The sequence below is a fragment of the Equus quagga genome, chromosome 15 (genome assembly GCF_021613505.1).
Source record: "Equus quagga isolate Etosha38 chromosome 15, UCLA_HA_Equagga_1.0, whole genome shotgun sequence".
NCBI lineage: Eukaryota > Metazoa > Chordata > Mammalia > Perissodactyla > Equidae > Equus > Equus quagga.
Window position 1 is genome coordinate 27,270,863 of NC_060281.1, and position 20,437 is coordinate 27,291,299.

General features: G+C 52.8%; 1 protein-coding gene across 5 annotated transcripts in view; it reads right to left on the reverse strand.

Annotated features, from left to right (window-relative positions):
* The window catches only part of FGD2 (FYVE, RhoGEF and PH domain containing 2), a 28,208-nt gene extending 17,720 nt beyond the window's left edge, over positions 1–10,488 (reverse strand). For 4 of the 5 annotated variants that reach the window (XR_006885191.1, XM_046638814.1, XM_046638812.1 and 1 more), the window contains exons 1-4: positions 6,723–6,934; positions 3,471–3,702; positions 1,815–1,895; positions 969–1,117 (exon numbers count right to left, since the gene is read on the reverse strand). Coding sequence is in view for 4 of the 5 variants with exons in the window: in XM_046638814.1 (XP_046494770.1) it covers positions 969–1,117; positions 1,815–1,895; positions 3,471–3,702; positions 6,723–6,790 (530 nt within the window). In the remaining variant the exon portion in view is untranslated. Of the gene's footprint in view, positions 1–968; positions 1,118–1,814; positions 1,896–3,470; positions 3,703–6,722; positions 6,935–10,277 lie in introns of those variants that run through there. The other variant, XM_046638813.1, reaches the window with a different exon arrangement.
* Positions 10,489–20,437: the final 9,949 nt, after the last annotated feature.

Here is a 20,437-nt window from a genome sequence, read left to right on the forward strand (position 1 = left end):
ATAATGAGGGCTACATGCCAAGCACTGCCCAAGTCACGCTGCGTGTCTCATCTCGTTTAATTCTCACAATCCTGCAGTGGGGACAGTGAGTGGCCCATCTTAGAGATGAAGAAATCGAGGCTCAGAGGGGTAAGAACTTATCTGGGGTCATCCCGTGGTAGAGGTTCAACCCAGGGACTGTTACAGCAGAGCAATAAGAAGCCACACTCTGGAGCTGGCCTGCCTGAGTCTGATTCCCAACTGCACCACTTACTCTAGCTGTGTGTTCTTGGGGAAGTCACTCAGCCTCTCTGTACCTCCATTTTCCCAGCTGAAAAAAATGGGAATGGCAGCAGGCTACCTCATAGGGTTGTCTTTTTTAATTAAAAAATACCTTTTATTCTGAAAACTTTTAAGCAATCATAAAGTAAAAAGAATATAGTAATGAATTCCTATACATCCATCACTGGATTTAACAGTTACTAACAGTCTGCTTTGCTGAAGGATTTTAAACGACATCCCAGAGACCATGGCGTTTCTTTGTCAAAATACATAAAGCAAGTAATTTCACCACTAAATACTTTGGTGGCCATCTCTGAAAATAAAGAGGGTTTCTTGCATAATCACGATGCCATCATCACACAGTGGGCTGATGTGAGATTAGCCAGGCATGCAGGAAGCCTTCAGTTAGCACTGGCTATTTCCACTGCCTCCTACGCCACTCAGCCTAGTGAGGACCTGATCCATCCCCTTCCCCAGGACACACACACACACATGCGGGCACATACACATACACACACACACCGAGACTCCAGGGCTCAGTCAGTCAAGCCCCTTGCCATGTGGACAGACTGAACCCAGAGGAAGAGACTCTCGTGGCCACAGAGCAAGAGCAGGGGCTCAGCCAGCCATGCCCAGTGCCCCGGGGCTGCACCCCGACCTGCCCAGGGCTGCAGTCAGGGGCCTCAGGGGCTCCCGGTGGACCTCACCAGTCGTCCAGCCGCCGCTGCAGCTCCGGGAGGAAGAACTGTGAGTGGAACTGGTAGATGGAGGAGATGTTGGAGAAGATGAGCCTGACCACGTCCTCGGGGAAGGCCTTGCCGCTGCGGGCCTCCTTCAGCAGCTCCTGGAAGAACACCTGCAGCCCCCGCTGGGTCACCAGGCCTGTGGCAGAGAGGGAGCCACCCACACACCAGCCCCAGGGGGGACAAGACAGCTCCGGGGGGGCTTCGGGGGCCCTCTTCCCCTTTCTGAATGCTTCCACCTCCTTAATCTCCCGTCACCCTCGCAACAACCCCAGGAAGAGAGCGGCAGGGAAGACTGTATTCCGGCCACTCTACAGATGGACAGACCTAGAGGCTTAGGGACTTGGCCAGATGCTGGCAGCTAACGAAAGTCAGAAATGGGCCCATCTTGTGTCTGTCAAGGTCTTGGACTTCACCAGACTCAAGATCCCTCTGCTGATGGTCAGTGATTTAACCCTCTGGCCTTGGGGCTCCCTAGGAAAGTGCGAAGGCGTAACAATGGTGAGGACGTCAGGTGTCGGGATGACAGATGAGGGTGCCGCGTGAGGCCTGGAAGGACTGGCTGGTGTGCGCTGTGCTACACGTGAGGCTGGCCCGGGCACCAAGGGAGGAACGGGGAGTGGTATTAATGGGCTACATGCTGATTCCTACTCCAACTCCAGCTAACAGGGTCAAAGGACTGAAGCTTCCCAGAATCAAATCTCGGGGTCCTAACGCTCAGCTTTGGTGCGGTGGGTCGGAAGGGAGGGCAGGAGTGGGATGAGGAGACCCAGGTGCTGGGGCTCGGGTCGGGGCACCCTGGCCACTGGCCTGGTCCAGCAGGTGGAGGCGTGCCACGTAGGCCTTCTCGGTTTCCAGCAGCTCCTGGACGATCCTCTTCTCCTCCGGCTCCTGCAGGCGGGGTTGGGGGAGGAGGAGAAGAAGGAGCGGGACAGCTTTGGTCTCCTCTGACGGGGCCCTTGGGTGCAGTCTCCAAAGATGCCCCAGTGAGAGGCACCTCCCAGCATGCACGCCCTCCCGCAGTGCGCCTGGGCTGGCGCCGGGGCCTCCGTAACTGAGAGAATGGGGCAGCCGTGAGGCTGTGCCAGTTCTGGGCCTAAGCCTTAAGAGGCACGGAAGCTTCCGCTTGTGCTCTCTGGGAACCATGAACCACCACATCCAGAGGTCTGGCTGCCCTGATGGAGAGGCCACATGGAGCGGGAGCCAGGGCCCAGCCGTGCCGGCATCCCAGCTGAGCCCAGCCTTCCGACTACCCCTGCCTGGGCAACTGGCTTGAGAGTTGAGCTATTCCGGGCATTCCAGCCCTGGCCACCATCTGACCGCAGCCATATGAGAGACCCTGTTATGGACTGAATGGTGTGCTTCCCAAATCCATATGCTGAAGCCCTCACCTCCAGTGTAGCTGTATTTGGATAGAGGGCCTTTAAATAGGTAATTAAGTTAACTGAAGTCATAAGGATGAGGTCCTAACGCCCTAGGACTGGTGTCCTTCTAAGAAGAGGGAGAGACCGGCAGAGCAGGTGCACAGAGGAAAGGTCATGGTCACACAGTGAGAAAACGGCCGTCTACAAGCTGGGAAGAGAGGCCTCGCCAGAAACCAATCCTGCCAGCACCTTCATCTTGGACTGCCAGCCTCCAGAACTGTGAGAAAACAGATTTCTGTTGTTTCAGTCACCCAGTCTGGGGTATTTTGTTACAGCAGCCCAAGCTGACTCAGACAAGCCCCAGCTGAGACCAAGAGAAAAACCATCCCAGAGCATTCCAGTCAACCCACAAAACTGTGAGAAATAGTAAATCGTATTCGGCCCCTACATTTGGGGGTGGTTTGTTACGCAGATATCAAGATAACCAGAACATACGACTATGATCACCATCCTCATTTTATAAATCAGGAAACAGGCACGAAGAGGTGACTTGCCTAAGACTTGTCACACAGAAGGGTTGGGATGGGAACCCTGGCCGTCTGGCTCCAGGGTGCACCGTATCAGGCAGCCGAGCCCTTGAACTCCACAGACGAGGACACTGAAATCCAGAGGAGGGAGCTGACCTACTCAGGATCAGTCTAAGGGCAGGAATTAGCACTGACTGCTATTTCTAGTTGGGATTGTTGCCTCCTTCAGTGGCTAAACCGAGGCCACACCTGGGAAGGGTACCAGGTTCACAAGATGGAGACTGTTCCAAGCTGTGTGGGCTTGGACAAGTTCCTTAACCTCTCTGAGTTTTGATTTCCTTGCCTCAAAGACTCCTACAGTGACGGGTATGTGAAATAAGGCCTGCAGTGAGGGGCATAGTAGACACATAATCAAAGGCCAGTACAGGGGCAGAATCTAGCTTCCAGCTGATCTCTGGTCACACAAGACCCCCACCTGGGGAAGTGCTGGCTCTGGCTGGGAGAGAATTGGTGGGGACAAGGTCAGTGAAGCTCCCTGCCCCCAGCTCCCTACATCTACCCAAGCTCCCAGGCACCTGCATCCCTGGCCCGGGGCTGGTCTCTGGCTGGCAAGATTTCCTCCAGGCCCCGCTGGACAGCTTGTTCTTCAGGGAGCTCAGGTACCTCCTGCTGACCGTCCTGGGCCCTGACCCCAGGGCCTCCCCCATGTCGGGCTCCTCCCCTGGCTCTGCGGGCGAGGGAGGCCTGCACTCAAGGCGGTGATGCTCAGATTCCAGTCCATGGGCTCTGGGCGCTGCTCCCAGACTCCTGAGGAGAACAGAGCAGACATGAGGCTTTCCTGTCTGTAGAGCAGGAAGAAGAACAGCACCTCCCTGGCAGGAATTTTGGGCAATTAAGGCAAATCACAGGTGTGCAGGGGCCCCTGAGTGCCTGGCGCTCAGGAGGAGTTTGCTCAGGAAAACATCCACTTCCCTCCCCAACATCGTCTTGCAGGGAACTCCAGTCTCCAAAATGAGTCAGCAGACACTGTCCTTTGTTCTCTGGGGCACAATATGTTTAAAACTTAGCAAAGAACTCTCCCTTCTCCACACAGAGGTTTATAAGGACTCCTCCCAGATCACCCTTACCTGTAGACTTCATGCCTATTTTTAGTCTCTGCAGCAGGAAGGGCCTTAAAACCTTAGTAACTGATACATGGAGGGAAAGTGGGAGTCATGGAACACTCTAAAGGGAGGGCAGAGCTGCTAAAGCTGGGGCTTTTCAGTGGGAGCTCTGCCCTCCACACCTCTAGGCAGGGAAAAAGCCAGTCTGGGAGCAGTTTTTCTGTTCTGCTGGGGATGGGCCATTGTAGGGCAGCTTTATCATCCTGCCTACAGGGTCTGCAGGTCAGTCAAATTCTTGAGGTATCAGAGGCCATCCTCACTGAATATATCCAACGATTTGGGCTGTGCCCCATTCCCTTCGATGTGGAAAGGCTTGCCATGACAGGGTAGGGTAGGCATCCTTGTGAGAGAGACAGGCTGGGAAATGGAGGACCAAAAAGGTACAAAATCTCCAAAACTCTGTGAGAAAGGATTTCGTTACCGCCCATTTTGCAGCTCAGGAAACTGAGGTACAGAGAGGACAAGTAGCTTGCAGCTAGAGGGTGGCAGAGGTGAGATTCAGATCAGATGTCCCAAGCCTTCGCCCTAAACTGCCCTTCTTCATTTGAGTCAAGGCAAAACAGATCCAGAGAGTCAACACGACCTGCCCCAAGTCACACAGCTAGTTCATGGTAGAGGGAGGATGGGGACCCAGTCCCCGATGGCTCTTCATGGGCTCTCCCACCCCTCTCTGGTGTCCCAAAGCTCAGTTCCTCAATCCATGGGTCTGCAGCTCATGGAAGTTGCTGGGCTGCAGGCTTTCTGTTCTATATTTGGTTTCAGCTTCTGCATTTCTCTCCAAGTGCCCCAGGCCAGCTTCTGTTTCCTCTTCACCCCTCAGTTTCAGATCAGCTAAAGAGCTAGAAGACCTCACAAGAAAGCCCAGGCGAGGCAGCTGGCATGGGGCCCCTCACACAATAAGGAGTGTCTAGTACCCTCCCAACAAGGTCTCCTCTGACCCCATTCTGGTCTGAGGGCTGCCTCCTCCTGCTAGGGGTGCTGCCGGGGCAGAGAACACATGCCGAGGGTCTCCACTGGGCATGCACGGCCTGTTGGGTGTGGCAGTGCCATCTCCCCCCGGCCCAAGTGGGTGGTGGGCCAGGGAGGTGGTGCCTAGAGCTGTCCGCGGTGCTGAACAGAACGTGCTTAACAAAGGACCCTGGGAGAGGCAGGGTGAGCTCACCAGGTTCAAGAAGTTGAACCGCCCTTCTAGGTCCACATCTATGTCACCTCTGCCAGGAAGCCCACAGCAGGCTTTGTCTGCTCTGAGTGCCCTCAGCATAGCATCCCGCCCCTCCCAAGATATCTATTGTTCATAACCTGGCATCATGGTAATTCCAGGAGCTTAGCATCCAAAGATAGAAATCCTCAGGGCAGAGATCATTCTTTAGGCTCCTGCATCTGCTACAGTTCCTGTGTGATGCTGTGCTGTGCCGCCCACACCCCCTTCAAGACTGAAGCACCGTTCCCCCCAGCTGCTGACGGTACATTGACTGACTCCCTCCCTGGAAGAGAGCTGCCTCACTTAAGGTCAAGCCCACATCCAATGACTAGTCCACGTGAGGTATCAAGACCCAGCTCTTTGCCTCAGCTGGAACGACCTGAGGGGCATCCCAGCTCCAGAGCCTCCCCAAGACAGGCTGAGACCTCTGTTGCAAGTGCACAGCAGCTCATCTTCTCCCTCTGCCCAATGCTGCGTCCTTCCCCCCACAGGTGGTGTTCCCAAAACCCTCCCCAGTAAATCGCCTGAAGCAAATCTCTACCTCAGAACCTATTTCCAGAGGACCCCAGCTACAACAGCCCCTAACACAGTCCTGGGCTTAAGAAATGCCTGCGGAGTGGATTAATGTCATGCACACATGCACCCAACACGGCTCCTGCCGGGGCCACCAATGACCTCTACACACCTGGTCCAGCCTTTTCCGTTCAGACAGAAGCCCCTGCGTAGCCCCATGCCCATGAACTTAAAGCACTTAAAGCCTCCCCCCTTCTCTGCGCCCCCATTTTCTTGTCTGTAAGATAGTAATGTAAATAGTACCTGCCCCCATCAGGCTGTTAGGTGATTAAATGAAATAAGTAACAAAATGCACTTAGAACAGTGCCTCATAGGTAGGCTGACCATAGGTCCGGGTTTGTCTGAGACAGTCTCAGTTTTTCCTATTTTTCTCCCACCCTCCCCCCCAAAATTTAATAGCATCCACTTTCACTTTCAATTGTGTCCTGGTTTGAATGAGAAATTATATGGCTATCCTACGCATAAGGAGTAAGTGTTTGATAAGTATTAGCTATTATTTCTGCTGGAGGGGCCATGGGTAGAGTTCTGCAGGCTGAACACTGTGTTCAGTGCACCCACACTCGCTCGTAATTGCACACGTCCGGACTCTCCCCAACACATCAACACACGCACTCTCATCTCAGCCCAGCTCCTGGTGCCCCAACGACACTTTCCTGTGCTCCGAGGAACCCATGACCGAGGGACGTGGGCACTGCCCAGACAGGAGGTGGTGTCCAGGACTGGGCCCAGAGATAGAACTGCTGACTGTGAGCCCAAGCTGACCCTGGCCCTATCCCTCAGCCTGGAGACTGGGGAACCCGTGCTGCCCAAGGGCCTGGGGACGGGCAGAGGAGCCAGAGGGAACCTGCCAGTCGGCCGTGGTGACCCTTCCCACACCCACAGCCACATACCTGCTGTTCTCAAACACAGTCACCAGACTGGACACAGAGGCTGGCTTCTCCTTACTCGCCCCCTCCATCCTGCAGGCCTCCAGGGTGGCCCTCAGCTACTCCTGAAACAGGAAGGGAGGCCTCCAGCCAGCACACTCAGCCACCCCCGCCGGGGGTCACAGATGGGTTAGGACATCCCAGAATCTGCTCCTGTCTTTCCCAAGGGCTCAGCAGGCTGGGTCCCGGCTTCAGAGTGAGGAAGGAGGAAGTGGTCCCAGGGCCACAACCCTAAAGGGGAAAGTCCCAGTGCTCCCCACAGAGGGAGGAGCCTGCGTGGGCCCCACCCGTCCGTCATGGGGGCTGATCTTTTACTTCGTAGAACCCCAGTCCCAGAAGCCACCCTGAGGGGGCAACGAGGCCCAGAGGTAGTTTCTGGGGCTGGGCCCTTGGCCCGCCTCTCAGCCTGAGTGTCTCTGGCTGACTATTCTTTCTCTCTCACAAGGTCCAGTGGATTTTACTTGGTCCTTTCTCAACAACTTCTCCGCACCTGACCCTGCTCACTGCTTCAAGGAAACAACTTCTTTTATTAAAAATAAATCACCAACCTGTGAAGAGATGGCAGGGAGGAGTCCTGTGGAGCTCCTGCCTCCCCACTGGGGTTCTCATTTGAATGGCTGTGTCTCCACCTCATTGTCCCGAGGGAGGGAGCTTTCCTCCCTGAAACGCTAATGAGAATAAGAGCCAACACCTACTTTTTCAAGGCGCTTTGCAAGTATTTTCTCATGTAATCCTACAACAGCCAGATGAGGGGATCCTCTTACTATGCCCATTTTACAGAAGGAAAAACTGAGGATCAGAGAGGTTAAGTTACTCGCCCAAAATCACCCAGTAAGGACACAGGGGACGTCAGATTTCCAAAGCAAAGGTAAGTGTCCTACATCTCCAGAAAAGATTTGGTCAGGAGCCCAGATGACCACACTCTTGCTGCTCCACCCTCAGGCTTCCCTGCTCCTGGCACGCTGAGTGGTCCATGCCTGATGCCTCCTCTGCCACCTGCTCTCCCAGCCCTTCTGGAACCAATAGCCACTGCCTCTGTCTCCCTCATCCAGGCCTCACAGCCCACTGGCTTCCAGCGGCACTCATCCCGAGCCAGGGCCCTCCACTGACACTGGTCTTTGTCCTGGAGAGTAGAGACCAAGCCTTATTGATCTTGGTCCCCAAAGTGCCTGTCACAGCTTCACGCTCCAGCACCTGTGACCCACTGGGGCCTCACACAGCCTCACTCTCTCAGAACTTCCCCTGAATAATTTCTTCCACCACATGCCTGGCCCCTCTCTGCAACCCTAAATCTCACTAGTTCTCCTTACTTTTTATTTTGCTTTTGCTTTTTTTGTGTGTGAGGAAGATTAGCCCTGAGCTAACATCTGCCGCCAATCCTCCTCTTTTCGCTGAGGAAGACTGACCCTGAGCTAACAGCCATGCCTATCTTCCTCCACTTTCTATGTGGGACGCCTGCCACAGCATGGCTTGCCAAGCGGTGCCATGTCCACACCCGGGATCCGAACCGGTGAACCCTGGGCCACCGAAGCAGAACGTGTGAACTTAACCGCTGCGCCACTGGGTGGCCTTTGTTTTTACTTTTTATTATGGAGAAATTAGAACACATTTAGCAAATTTGGCAAAAGTAAACAGAATAATATAGTGCAATCTCGTGAACTCATAACTCAGATCCAACTACCATCAACTCATGGCTAGTTCCGCTCCATCTACAGCCACATTCACTCCCATTCTCACACCATTTTGAGGCAAATCCCAGACATCAGATGATTTTACCCACAGATATTTCAATGTGTATTTAAAAGATAAGGACTTATATATATATATGTGTGTGTATATGTATATATATTCACAAGCATGTACATATAATGGTAATATTTTTCTATATATGCGTGTATACCTATACATGTTTTATATAAATTATATACATGTATATCTCTCTATATATGAAACAATATTACCATTACGATACCCCGACATATTTAGCAATACTTCCTCAATATAATGAAATATCCAGTCAGCATTCAAAGTGCCAATTTCTCATAACTGTCATCTGCTATGGACTGAATTCTGCCCCTCCCAAAATTCGTATGTTGAAACCTTAACCCCCAACGTGGCTGTATTTGGAAACAGGGTCTTTAGGTGGTAATCAAGATTAGACGAGGTCAGAAGAGTGGGATCCTAATCTGATAGGATGGGTGGCCTTCTCAGAGGAGGAAGAGATCTCTCTCCATACCCTGCTCCACCCCACCCCTGCACGCTCTGAGGAAAGGCTGTGTGAGGATTAGTGGCCGTCTGCAAGCCAGGAGGAGAGGCCTAACCAGAAATGGAACCCTGCCAGACCTCGATTTGGGACTTCCAGCAGCCAGAACTGTGAGGAATGAATTTCTGTCGCTGAAGCCCCCCAGTGTGTGGCATTTTGTTATGGCAGCCTGAGCAGGCGAATTCACCAACACTTGAAAAAAAATCAGGATCCAAATAAAGTCCACACGTTCCAATGAGCGGTCCTGTCTGTGAACTCCCTTTTCATCCGTAGGTTCCCCTCATCCTTTTCATTTCCCCACACAAGACAGCTCCGAGGATGCTGGGCCGCTGCTTCTACAGGTCCCACAGTCGAGACCGCCAATTTCAGCCCCGGCCCCTGGGTTCCCTGTCCGTGTGGTTAGACCTAGGGGCTTGAGCGAATTCATCCCTAAATGCCACTTCTTCCTGGTCGTCCTCCCAGGTCTGGGGAGGCCTCCCTCCTTGATGCTGCTCTCCCCTCAATGGCTGTGCCAGTTTCCTCTTCTGCCTCCCGCCAGACTGTGTGCTGGCTCCTTGCGGGCAGGGCTTGGGCAGGCACACTGCCTGCCTGGTCCCCAGCCCAGTGTCCACACACAGTGGGACCTCAGAAAGCACGTGGAATGGACAGATGTCACACCCTGAGCCCAGAGGCTTATCTCACCACTTGGCTGCCAGTGACTTGGGCTTCTAGAACAGAGTCTGGGCCCCAGTAGGGGGGCCTGCCCCTCACGTGGGGGTGTGAGAGTGGGTAGGGAAACCTGCAGGAGGCCCCCTAATAGCCCAACTCTCAATGTGGCACGGGCGTCATCAGAGCTGCATCTGCCCAGGAGGGAGGGCCAGGATGCCCGCACCCTGAAACTGTCTTCCACAGCTCTGCCTCCCCAGTGCCCCCACCTCCCTGACCTCAGCCCCTCTCAGTTCTGCCAGCCTTTCTGCCTAACTTGCTTCTCACCTGCAGGCATCACCTGAGGCTCAGCCCAGGCCTTCTGGTCTCCTCATTTACACACACCCTCCACCACCTAAGAAGAACCCAGCCCAGAGGTCCCACAGGCACCACTTCCTGTCCTCCTACCCCAGCCTAAGTATGCCCAGCACCTGCAGGACATCATTAGGGGCATGTCCCACCTTCGCTTCCCACTCAATACACAGTCTCTACAACCAGCACCATTATCCCACAGAAGGAATCCCAATTCCTCGATGTGCCACCAAGACCTTCCTGGTCTCGCTCTGACCTACCTTCCCAACCACTTCTTTCTGACACACATCCGGTGTGGGTTATGACCTCAGGTGGTGGCTCTGCGCTGTGTCAGCTGAGCTCAGCTGAACCACAGTTCCAGCATTCCCTTCCCTGCACCGTTGACCATGGTGGCAGGAGGGGACGCAGCAGCCGTGTTCGCTCCTGAGATCGGTGCAGGGCTGCAGTGCTGTTGCAGCTCACACATGTCGAAGCAGGTCTGTGGACTCTCCGCCCATCTCCTTCTTCACCTGGTCTGGCTCCTGGGCCAGGTGTGTGGTCAGCTCCAGGACAAAGGGTGTGGGATTCTTCTGCGGGTCACCTGTGTCATCGACGTTGGTGGCTTGGAGGGGTTCATCCTCCAGAGTCCCAGCTCTCCCTTACTGGTTCAGCTCATTCTTGCCCCCCCCCCCCACATCCATCTTCCCTGCCCACTGCCTGCTCTGATGATTTAGACTCAGAAGCATCATTCTTTAAGGAGCGTCCCCATCCTATGAGGGCAGATCCCGTATTCTGTGTCACCCTTGGTTGTTCTGTTTCCCTCGTCAAATCTGACCCAAGGGCCTTGGGCCAGTAACAGAACTTCGACTTCTTCATCTGCGAGATGGGGATGATGATAGTGCCGACCTCCTGTGGCTGCTGTGAAGGTTAAGCCGGATAATAGCATGCGTAAGGCTTAGAGCAAGGCCTGGTACAGAGCAGGTGCTCAGTGACTGTCAGCTACAAACATTCTTATTCCTGACAGATCTTTTCCATGGCTCCCTGCTGCCTTGACCAATCAGTTCCTTTTGCCTGGAATGTCTCCACCCTGTCAACAGCCTGTCCATTTCCTACAGGAAGCCTGCCTTGATATCCACGGCTGGAAATTCCTTTCCCTCCTCAGAGACCTGGTGTTCCTCTCTGTTTACTCTGATCTCTTTTGCGCCATTCATTAAGTCATGCATTCAGTTGACAAGTATTTCTTGAGCACCTACTATGTGTCAGCACTGTGGATGAAAAACAGTCTATTGCCCCTTAGCTCGTGGTCTAATGAGGAAGATGGGCCTGTTCACCACTAAAATAAAACGTGGGAAATGGTTTGTGCAGGGGAGTTATGAACCCTCAAACAAGGGGCACTGAAGCCTGCAGAGGACGGGCTCCCTAGACAGAGGCAGCCTGAGTGATGAAGGATGAGTTAACTCTCAAGGTGGATAAGGTAGGAACAGCATATGCAAAGGGTGTGGGCTCGCGAGACCAGGGCAAGACTAGGAAAGAATAGCAGGGAGCCCAGCACGTCTGGGGGTCCAGGGCCGGGGAATGGTAGGATGTGGGCTGAGGGACCCCAGGATCCTGGCCCTGGTAGGCTTTGTCTGCTGAGCAGAGTTGCTTGCAAGCTAAGGGGAGTGGGTACAGAGTTTTAAGCTGAGAAGCCCATGATCCAAAGGGTGCAAACATGTCTCCCTCTGAATAGGGGTATCTTCTTCATTTGAAGGCCCTTGGGGTCCTTGGCATTAATAAGCCTCATGTTTTCTCTCTTCTCTGCTTTGAAGCCCTAAGGAGGATGGGAAAGCTCAGTTCCCTGCAGCCCAGACGGGAGAAAGAGGGAGGGAGAGAGGGAGGAAGTGAGAGGGGGGGAAGGAAGAGAGGGAGCGAGGGAGGGACACCCAAGCAGGAACTACAGGGCTGGGCAGTCATGTGGCTGGCTGGTGAGAAATCTCTGCCCTGAGATGCAAAGGGGGCCTTGTGTGCAGACTGGGGGCACCAAAGGGCCTCTCACTGGCAGCTTGGGGGCAGCGGGGGGCCTTTGGGGTCCTTCAGAATTTGAGACCTAGATGCTGCAAGTATGTGCGTGAATATGTGTGGTTTGTGGGTGTATATGTGTGTATGTGGGGTGTATGGTGTGTATATGTGTGTATGTGGTGTGTGTGTGGATGCTGATGTGTGTGCGGGGCGTGTGCAGCATGTATGGGTACATATGTGTGGGGTGTGTGCATGTGTGGTGTGTGTGTGTGGTGTGTATTATGTGTGCGTGTGCATGTGTGTGTGTGTGTGTGTGTGCAGGGAATCTCCAGGGGTTCATGAGGTGTAGCTTTTTCAGAGGAGAGTGAGGACTCCCCACATTTATCCCCACCAAGCCAAGGCCCATGAGGGGACAGGCTGGTGTTTTCCTGAGGCTTCCCCTTGCACGCAACCCCACCCCCAGCCTCAGCCAAGCGCAGTACCTGCCAAGAACTTAACAGCCTATGACAGACAAGCCAGTGAGGGAGGGATGACGTGGCTCCAGGGAAGATGCAGGCAGCCGGCTGAAACCTGTTCCTGTGGCTGGTGCAGCCCTTGCCACCCTCCCCATGCCCACCTCACAGCCCCCCTTCCCCTCAGTCCCCTCCCTTCCCCTAATAGTCTTCCAGAGGCCCTGGTTGGGGGCTGTCTGGATGGTCACGTGGTGGGCAGAGGCCACACCACCAGTGCCAATGGGAGGCGTGGCCCTGCATGGCCAGTCCCTGACTTGGAGGGAGGAAGCTGAAAAAAGCTAGCCTCCCTCCAAGACTAGTCCTGCCTGTCCCCTCCCCCAAAAGCCAGAGCTGTCCCACTCTGTCCCTCTGTGGGCGATCCCACCATTTGCTGAGGCTGTTTCCTGGGAGGGCTTAGTGCTGCTGCCCGCCCCTGTCAGCGGGCATGGGTGCCAGGCCTCCTGCCCTTTACCTTTTCTGGGAAGCTTCCCGTATGTTGACTGCTGTGTACCTCTGCCCCTTTGTGGTCTGGGTGTCCCTAAATGTTACTGTCAGTCTGAGTGATGTAATTATTCAGAGCCAGTTTCGCTCTGTGAGGACCACGGGGAGGCAGACCCCACCTCCTCAGTACGCGCTCCCGAGGGCTGGCTGCCCAGGCAGGGGTCTGCTCCAAGGGTGCAAAGATGGCTGAAAGACGAGCCAGCAAATGTGTGTCAGTCCTGACGTGGGTGGCCGGGAGGACGTCAGTGGAGAACATAAACAGCTCTTTCTTCCTCGGCGTGTGAACTCTCTCGTTTCAAAGTTGGCATTTGCAGGGATTAGGTGAGGCTGGTGCCAGGCCCTGGCACCCATCCCACTCTTTGGAAGGGACTCAAGGTCACCACGGGCAGACATCAGGTGGGGCCCAGAGAGAGAGGCGTCCTGGGAAACGGGGAGTGAAGAGGGAGGGGCAGCATGTGTGAAACAGGAGCAGGGCTGGGCAGGAGGCAGGAGATACGCCCCGGGAGGCTGGGAGGGCGCCAGAGGGAGGCATCATGTTTCTGGGGGAGGCGAGGGGGCCCAGCAGAGCCAGAGGCCGGGTCTGGGCACGGAGGCGCCAGATGGGAGCCAGCAAGACTGGCCAGAGCCCAGGAACGGTGCCAGGCGGTGCCTGAGAAGGCGCCCAGCGTGCAAGCTCGCTCGAGGCCAGCCTGCGAGGCCTTACCGCCCAGGGCCGGCTCCTTTGATCTCCAAATGCTGTGGGCTTTTCTCAACTGCTGGGGCCTCCACTGCAGCTCGTGGAGAAACATGAGCTGTTTGGAGAGAATCGACAGGTTTCCAAGCAGAGAAAGAGAACAAACCGTTCCTGCCCAGCTGGCCGCCCTGCACTCTGGCGACCTTTCTCCCACGACCCGTTTCCCAGCCTGAGCTATTTCTTCCCATCTTCCCACACAACACGAGGAGCTGTTCTCTGCGGGCGAGTCCACCATTCGCCACCTTCTCCGTTCCTAAGCTCCTCTTTTAAACAGTTCCGGGACAGCTGTGATGTAACCCGCCACACACAAGCCCACAAAAATCCATTTCTCCCACCAAGAGCGGCACAATCCCTTCCTCTCTTCCCACCAGGCTTCTCCCTTCCTTCTTTCCTTTCAACAAATAGCCCCTGTGCCAGGAACTTGGGGAAATATGACAAATGACACTCTTGAATCTCACCTGGGTCTTAGTCCTTACAAGACCCCGAGGGAGCTGGCCCGGCTTATCTGCCTCTGTGTCCCCAGGAGTTAGCACAGTGCCTGCACACAGGCTCCCCTCACAGCCTTCCTGAGTCCCGAGCACAGAGGAGCAGGAGCTGTGCGAGCGCGTCGGGCTGTCTTCCCTCTACCTTCGTCCTCTCTCAGTTTGGCTTTGGTCTCCCCCAACCTCATTCTCCACGTTGACCGGTTCCATCAAGCCGCAGCTTTGTCCCTTCTTGTCGCCCAGGGCCTGACCCCTTGGGACTTGCACACACCCTTCAGTTTTCCACCCATCTCGGGGCTCAGTGCTCCAATGTCTGTGAGCTACCACCCTCCCTAGTCACAGTCCCCCGCAGGGCAAATCAGAAAGAAGCTGGCTGCGCGTCCACTACTCTAGCCTTAGTTTCCCCACTCTTTTTCAGAGCCACCTTCCTCTGGTTTACATTAGGGATCTATCTAGTTTGTGACTCACTGGGTGTCACAGCCGAGTCCGTAGCCAATGGCCCACAAGACCCAACTCCCTGACCTCATTTCCACCATTCTCCCCTCTCTCACACTGCTCTGGGCATCTGACTGCCTCTCTGCCCTCCAACCTGCCAGACAAACTCTCACCTCAGGGCCTTTGCACTTGCCATTTCTCCTATGGAGAACTCTCTTCTGCCATATATCTGCATGGCTCACACCCTCGTCTCCTTCAAATCTTTGCTTAAATGTCGCTTTCTCACCAAGGCCTTTCCTCACCCCCACATACTTCCCAAATTGCAATGTCACCACACATTCCCAGTCCTCCTCCCCTGCTTTATCTTTCTCACTTATCGCTTTCCAATATACTGCTTTCTTTATCATGTGCATTGTCTGTCTCCCTTGCTAGAATGTCAGCGATATGGAGGGAGGCATTTTCATCTGTTTTGCTTACTGCTAAATCCCCAGCATCTCCAACAGTGCTTGGCATGAAGTGGGTGCTCAATAAATACTGGCTGAAGGCATCAAGGGGATTCTACTTTCTGTCCCTCTCAAGCTCTCCCTGGGCAGGAGCTCCAGGGCGGCAGCTTCACCGTGAGTTAATGTTCATTCTGCTCCGGACCCTGCTGGAACACAGGCCCCAGTCTCCTGACAAGACGTCTCTTCCACCTGGTCCCCAGCAGAGGTGGGGGGAGCGAGCCACACCTCCCTTACTGTCCTGCCCCTTTATTAGAGGCAAGAATGGGAGCTACAGGCCTGGGGAGAAGAGAGAACTAAAACTGGAGGCTGCATGTGACTTTCCCCCAGTCCATGGAGAAAGCACCTTCGGCGGCACTTTCCTTAAAAAATAAAAAAAAATGGTGCACACTGGAATCATCCCCTGAGGGGCTTCTCTAAAATGTTTTAATTTCCAGACTCTGCCCCAGAGATTCTTAGTGAACGGTCTGGGCTGAGGCCTGGGCTTTTTTTTTTTTTTAACTCCTTTAGTGATCCTGATGCTCAGCCAGGATTGGGAATGAGAGGTTCCGGCAATGCCTCGGGTGGTTCTGTTGTCCGCTGGAGTCCCAATAGCACCAAGAGGGAGCGTGTGCACCCTAAGGTGTCAAGTCTGGCTCTCCTGCTGGGGGAATCGTGAGTGTGCATGGAGAGTCTTCAGCTCACCCATCAGGTAACTGTTCACTCACACATTCACACACTCACACAAACACACACTGTTCTACCACAAAACAACTAATCCTCAGAGATGGCAAAGTCTAAACCGGGATTTACAAACTCAAATGCCGACTAGAACCAGGCAGGTAACACGACTGGCTGCGGCAGGTGTGTTGTCAGACGTGGAGGTGGGTGGGGAACTGATGCCCTTCTCACAGGGCAGCTTCTACTCCACGATGACCTGTTCTCATCAAGACGGAACACAGGCCGTGTGGTGCCAGATTTTCTTCTTTGTTCTCCCCAAGAGAAATCAGAATTCAGGAATTTTAAATGAAATAACCCATATTTTCACTTAAAAATCCTGATGCGGCCAACGGGTTGCTAACCCCAGTTTTACAGCCGCCAAACTGCCACCTCTCACAAGGCTGACCCCTCTGACCATGGGTCGGTCTTTCTCAAGATCACATTAGGGCAGCGTCCCTTCCTTCCTGCCGCCCTTCACGTCCGAGCTGACAGGAAACGGCTGCCAGCTCCAGAGCCACACACGGCTTAATGGCTGCCCCCGCAGCTCTGCTGAGACTCCCCTGAAGCTCTGAAACAGCGGCGAGCCGCAGCAGTGTGCTAGAGCTGGCTCCCGCTGCCTGAGTCAACCGTGCCCACTTCTTCCCGAGTCCGTGCTTCGTGACATCACATCAGCAGCCTGAAATCAGCCACGGCGAGATTATTTACACCACATGAATCAGCAAGTGCTACAAACGAGAACTTTTCTTTTCCTAGAGAGCCGGTTACACACTCACTGGCACACCACAGCATGTAAGGATTCAGGCTCTGCCAAGGGCTGGCACAGAAGCGGCGGCAAAGGGAGGAGCTTGGTTCTTCTAGTTACATAAGGATTCACATGAATGTGTGCAGCGGGCACTTTGACAGCACCTTCCCTTGAAGACCCCTGGCTACCCACTGAGAAAGACAACAATCTGAGTCCTGGAATATTTTTCCTTAATTAAGGAATAATGGCTGTACAATAAAATGCCCAGATTTTAAGAGTACAGTTTGGTGAGCTGTTACTAGCGTACCCTCTTGTGTCACCACCACCCCTCTCAAGAGGAAGAATGGCTTCATCCCCCAGAAGCTTCCTCATGCTTCTTTCCAGTCGTTCCTCCACCACGGGCAACCCCTGGTTCGGACTTTTATCCCCACAGATTAATTTTGCCTGTTTCAGAACTTTACCTAAATGGAACCATACAGCGGGAGTTCTTTTGCGTCTGGATGATTTCACTCAGAATCATGTTTTTGAGACTCATCCACGTTGCGGCCCGTGTCAACAGTTCATTCCTCTACAGTGCTGAATGGTTTCCCACTGAACGATACCATCTCCATCCCCACGCTCACCCAAACTCAGCTCAAGGGCCCATTAATGTCGGGTTTGTACTGACCGCTGCAGGAGCAGAAAACGTCTCTCTACCTCTGAGGACAAAAAGACACTGGGCATGAGACGTAAAGAGACTTACCTTTCTCCACCAAGAGGAGCATGACAGAGCACGACGCGAACTAGGTTTGATCCCTCTGTCAGTGGAGTGAGTACTTGCTCTCAGTGACACGCCACATCTCCCCAGAGTGTGGAGGCCCCATTCCCTTCTATACTCTTGGAAGTTTCACCCCAAGGTCTCAAAGCCTATTAGTCCCCAAATTGTCGTCCATGTTTCTCTCCGAAGGCTTAGTGATGCTCATGCCAACAACTTTCTGGTGACGATACGCCAGAATCCCCACACCAGAGATGATCACAGTTATAATGTACCTTCTTTTAGCATAATTTGGAGAGGAGGTGTTTCCTAAATTGAGTGGTTCTATCTTAGCAGTTCTCTGCTCCCTTAATTCAGAGAGTCCCCTTGCAGGAACTGCTGGGCTGTCACTAGCTAGTGGGAAGCCCCTATTATTTCTTGGGTGGAAGCGGACCCATGCCAGCAGGGTAACCAACTGGCTTTGTGCAGAAAGGGGTCGGAATGTACAAATGAAGAACTACTCACAAGGAAGGGAGTGATGGCAGGCTGGGAAAATCTTCACAGCAGTCCATGGAGGAAATTCCCAAATCCAAAGATGAGGCTTTCCCCCTGGATGTTTTGGGACTAAAAACAGCCAGCATTTATTGAGTGGTGGCTCTGCCACTCTGTTACATTCCTTGTCTCCAGTTCTTATCGTACCCCTGAGGAAACTAAGGTTCAGAGAGGCTCTCCGGGCCACACAGCTGTGAGCAGCAATGCCAGGATTCAGAGCTAGACACCTGTGACTCCAGATCGCGCGTTTCCTTCACCAGGTTGGCTGTTTCCAGAGAAGTCAGCAACTGTGGAGCTCCCAAGGCTTGATGTGGCCTGCAGAGTGTCCTCTCAGGGGGAGGAACTGTCTCTACACGAGGTGTGAAGAAATGGAGGAGGAAGACCGGAGGGAGGCTGGCATCCGGCTGCCCCTCTGGCTCTCACGTGCATGGTGCCCACTCTGGGTGTCACTAGTAGATGAGGGCCACTAGCATGTGTCATGGCTGCTGTGACCATGTTCTCTTTACAGACCACAGATCCAGAAGGCCTTTGTACCAGCAACAACCTTGAAGTGACTGGCCTGCCAGCAGCAGCCCTAGGAAGCCCCGGGTCGTCACTCTGTACACCAGCCCCTTTTCTGTCTTTACCCTCCATTTAAGAGTGTGGGGTGTCAGGCTCCGGCAGATCTGGATCTGAAGGCTGGCTCTGTCTCTTCCTGTATGAGAAATTATTAATACGGGATGAGCATTTCAACAGTGTGACTGATGTTCGAAATTATTATTTTTTCTAAGAATTTTTCTACAGACTTCCAAAAGTAGTGATGTTTGTAGTTACTATAAATCAAGCTTTGGAAATCCAAAAAATAAAGACTGCCTTCCTCGTAGACGAAAAAGCAATTTTCTGGCCACAAGGGCATAGTGCCATTCATTTTAGTGTTGATATAGTTTATACTCAGTCTCCTTGTCTCTTCTGCAACAGATACTCTTAAGTAAACCAGGTTTTCTAAATAGTAATTCTTAAAATCTCAGGTTTACAAAGTTGCTAGTAGAATTGTATGTGAAGGCCTTAGGTATTAATTTTTTTAATGAGTGCTCTAACCTAAAACAGACATTTGGAATAACTGCTGCGAGGCAGTCCTGTGTGTGACGTTTTAGGTTGGCACGTGCAGTTTTTAAGTTGACATGTAACTGTATTCGCTGTGTGACCCTGTGCAAGTTACTTAACTTTTTGTTTCCTCACCTGTGCAATGAGGATCATCATCATAACCCCGGCCTCACATCGTAACAATAAAGGAAGTTAATATTTTCAAAGCCAGTGGCAACAGTCTGGCAGGACCTGGGTACCCGTGTAGGCGTGCCTCACTTCACTTAGCAGAGGAGTCCCTGAATATAGGAATATATGGTTGAATTTAGATCGTAAAACTGCTCAAGAGAATCCTATGTGTTTTGGGGGAGGGCGGGGGCAGTGGTGCCCGAACCTTTTGATGTCTGGCCTCTGGGTAGGGTTGATGTCTGGATGTGGAACCCCGAGGATCTAGGATGGAAGGAAGGCCAGTGCTCTTCCCTCCCACCGCAGGAAAACAGAGGCAGCAGCCAGAACATTCTCACCCAGAACTAGTAAACAAAGAGCCTACATCCAGACAAGCCCATCTTCTTTACACCGGGGTAAATTCTCCCGACACCTGGCACACATCATCCCTCCCCAGGTGAGGCCTGAACTCGCTGACCTTGGCATGGCCTCAAGATCACTGCTGATCTGGTTAGTGTGATGCCAACTTAGTTGCAATAGTGGGTACTTACTATTTTGTCTTCTTTTTTCATTGTAACATTAGCTCACCGCAGGATTCCACGCGCTGGTGGTCCATATACTTGGCAATTCTCAAGATCTATAGGAGTCTTATTTCTTGCCAATTTTCCACTGTTTGTTTGATCCTGCTTTGGGGCACATGGGTCTCCCTAAAGTTTTCATCCTGTAAAATGGTGCTACCATAAATAACTTTGTGCAATTTTTTAAAGTACTTTTGCTTTTTTCATTCATTTTCTAGAAATTATTTAGTGAGTTCCTACCATGTGCCAGACATTGTGCCAGCCATAAATAGGACAGTCCCTGCTCTCAAGGAACTTACAGCCTAACAAGGGAGACTGACAAGAATGTGCCATGTGGCAAGCGCTGTGGGTGGTAATTGCCGAGGGTAATGGGATCCTGGGCCACTAACCAGCTCAGGACTCCCCGCTTTATAGCTCCAAGAACAGAGCACTAGGTTGCTCCATAGAGTGAATGCTGAGCAAGATCTTCTTTCATTCAATCACTTTAGTGAATATATTTTCCATTTCTAGATGATCTGTTTGATTCCTTTGCAAATATACCTGTTCTTTTTTCTCAACATCCTTTTCTTTTTTCTAGTACTTTCTATTCTTTATCTTTGGCTTCAACTGAAAACTATATTTTCCCTCTTAAAGTTTCTTCCCGATTGCCCTATTACATCAAGTTCCTGGGAGTATTAATCCTCCTGTTTTGTCCATTCACTCTCAGGATGGAATGTGTTTTTGAGTGCTTTGTGATTTTTTTATGGTGAGGATTTTTTTTCTTCCTCTTG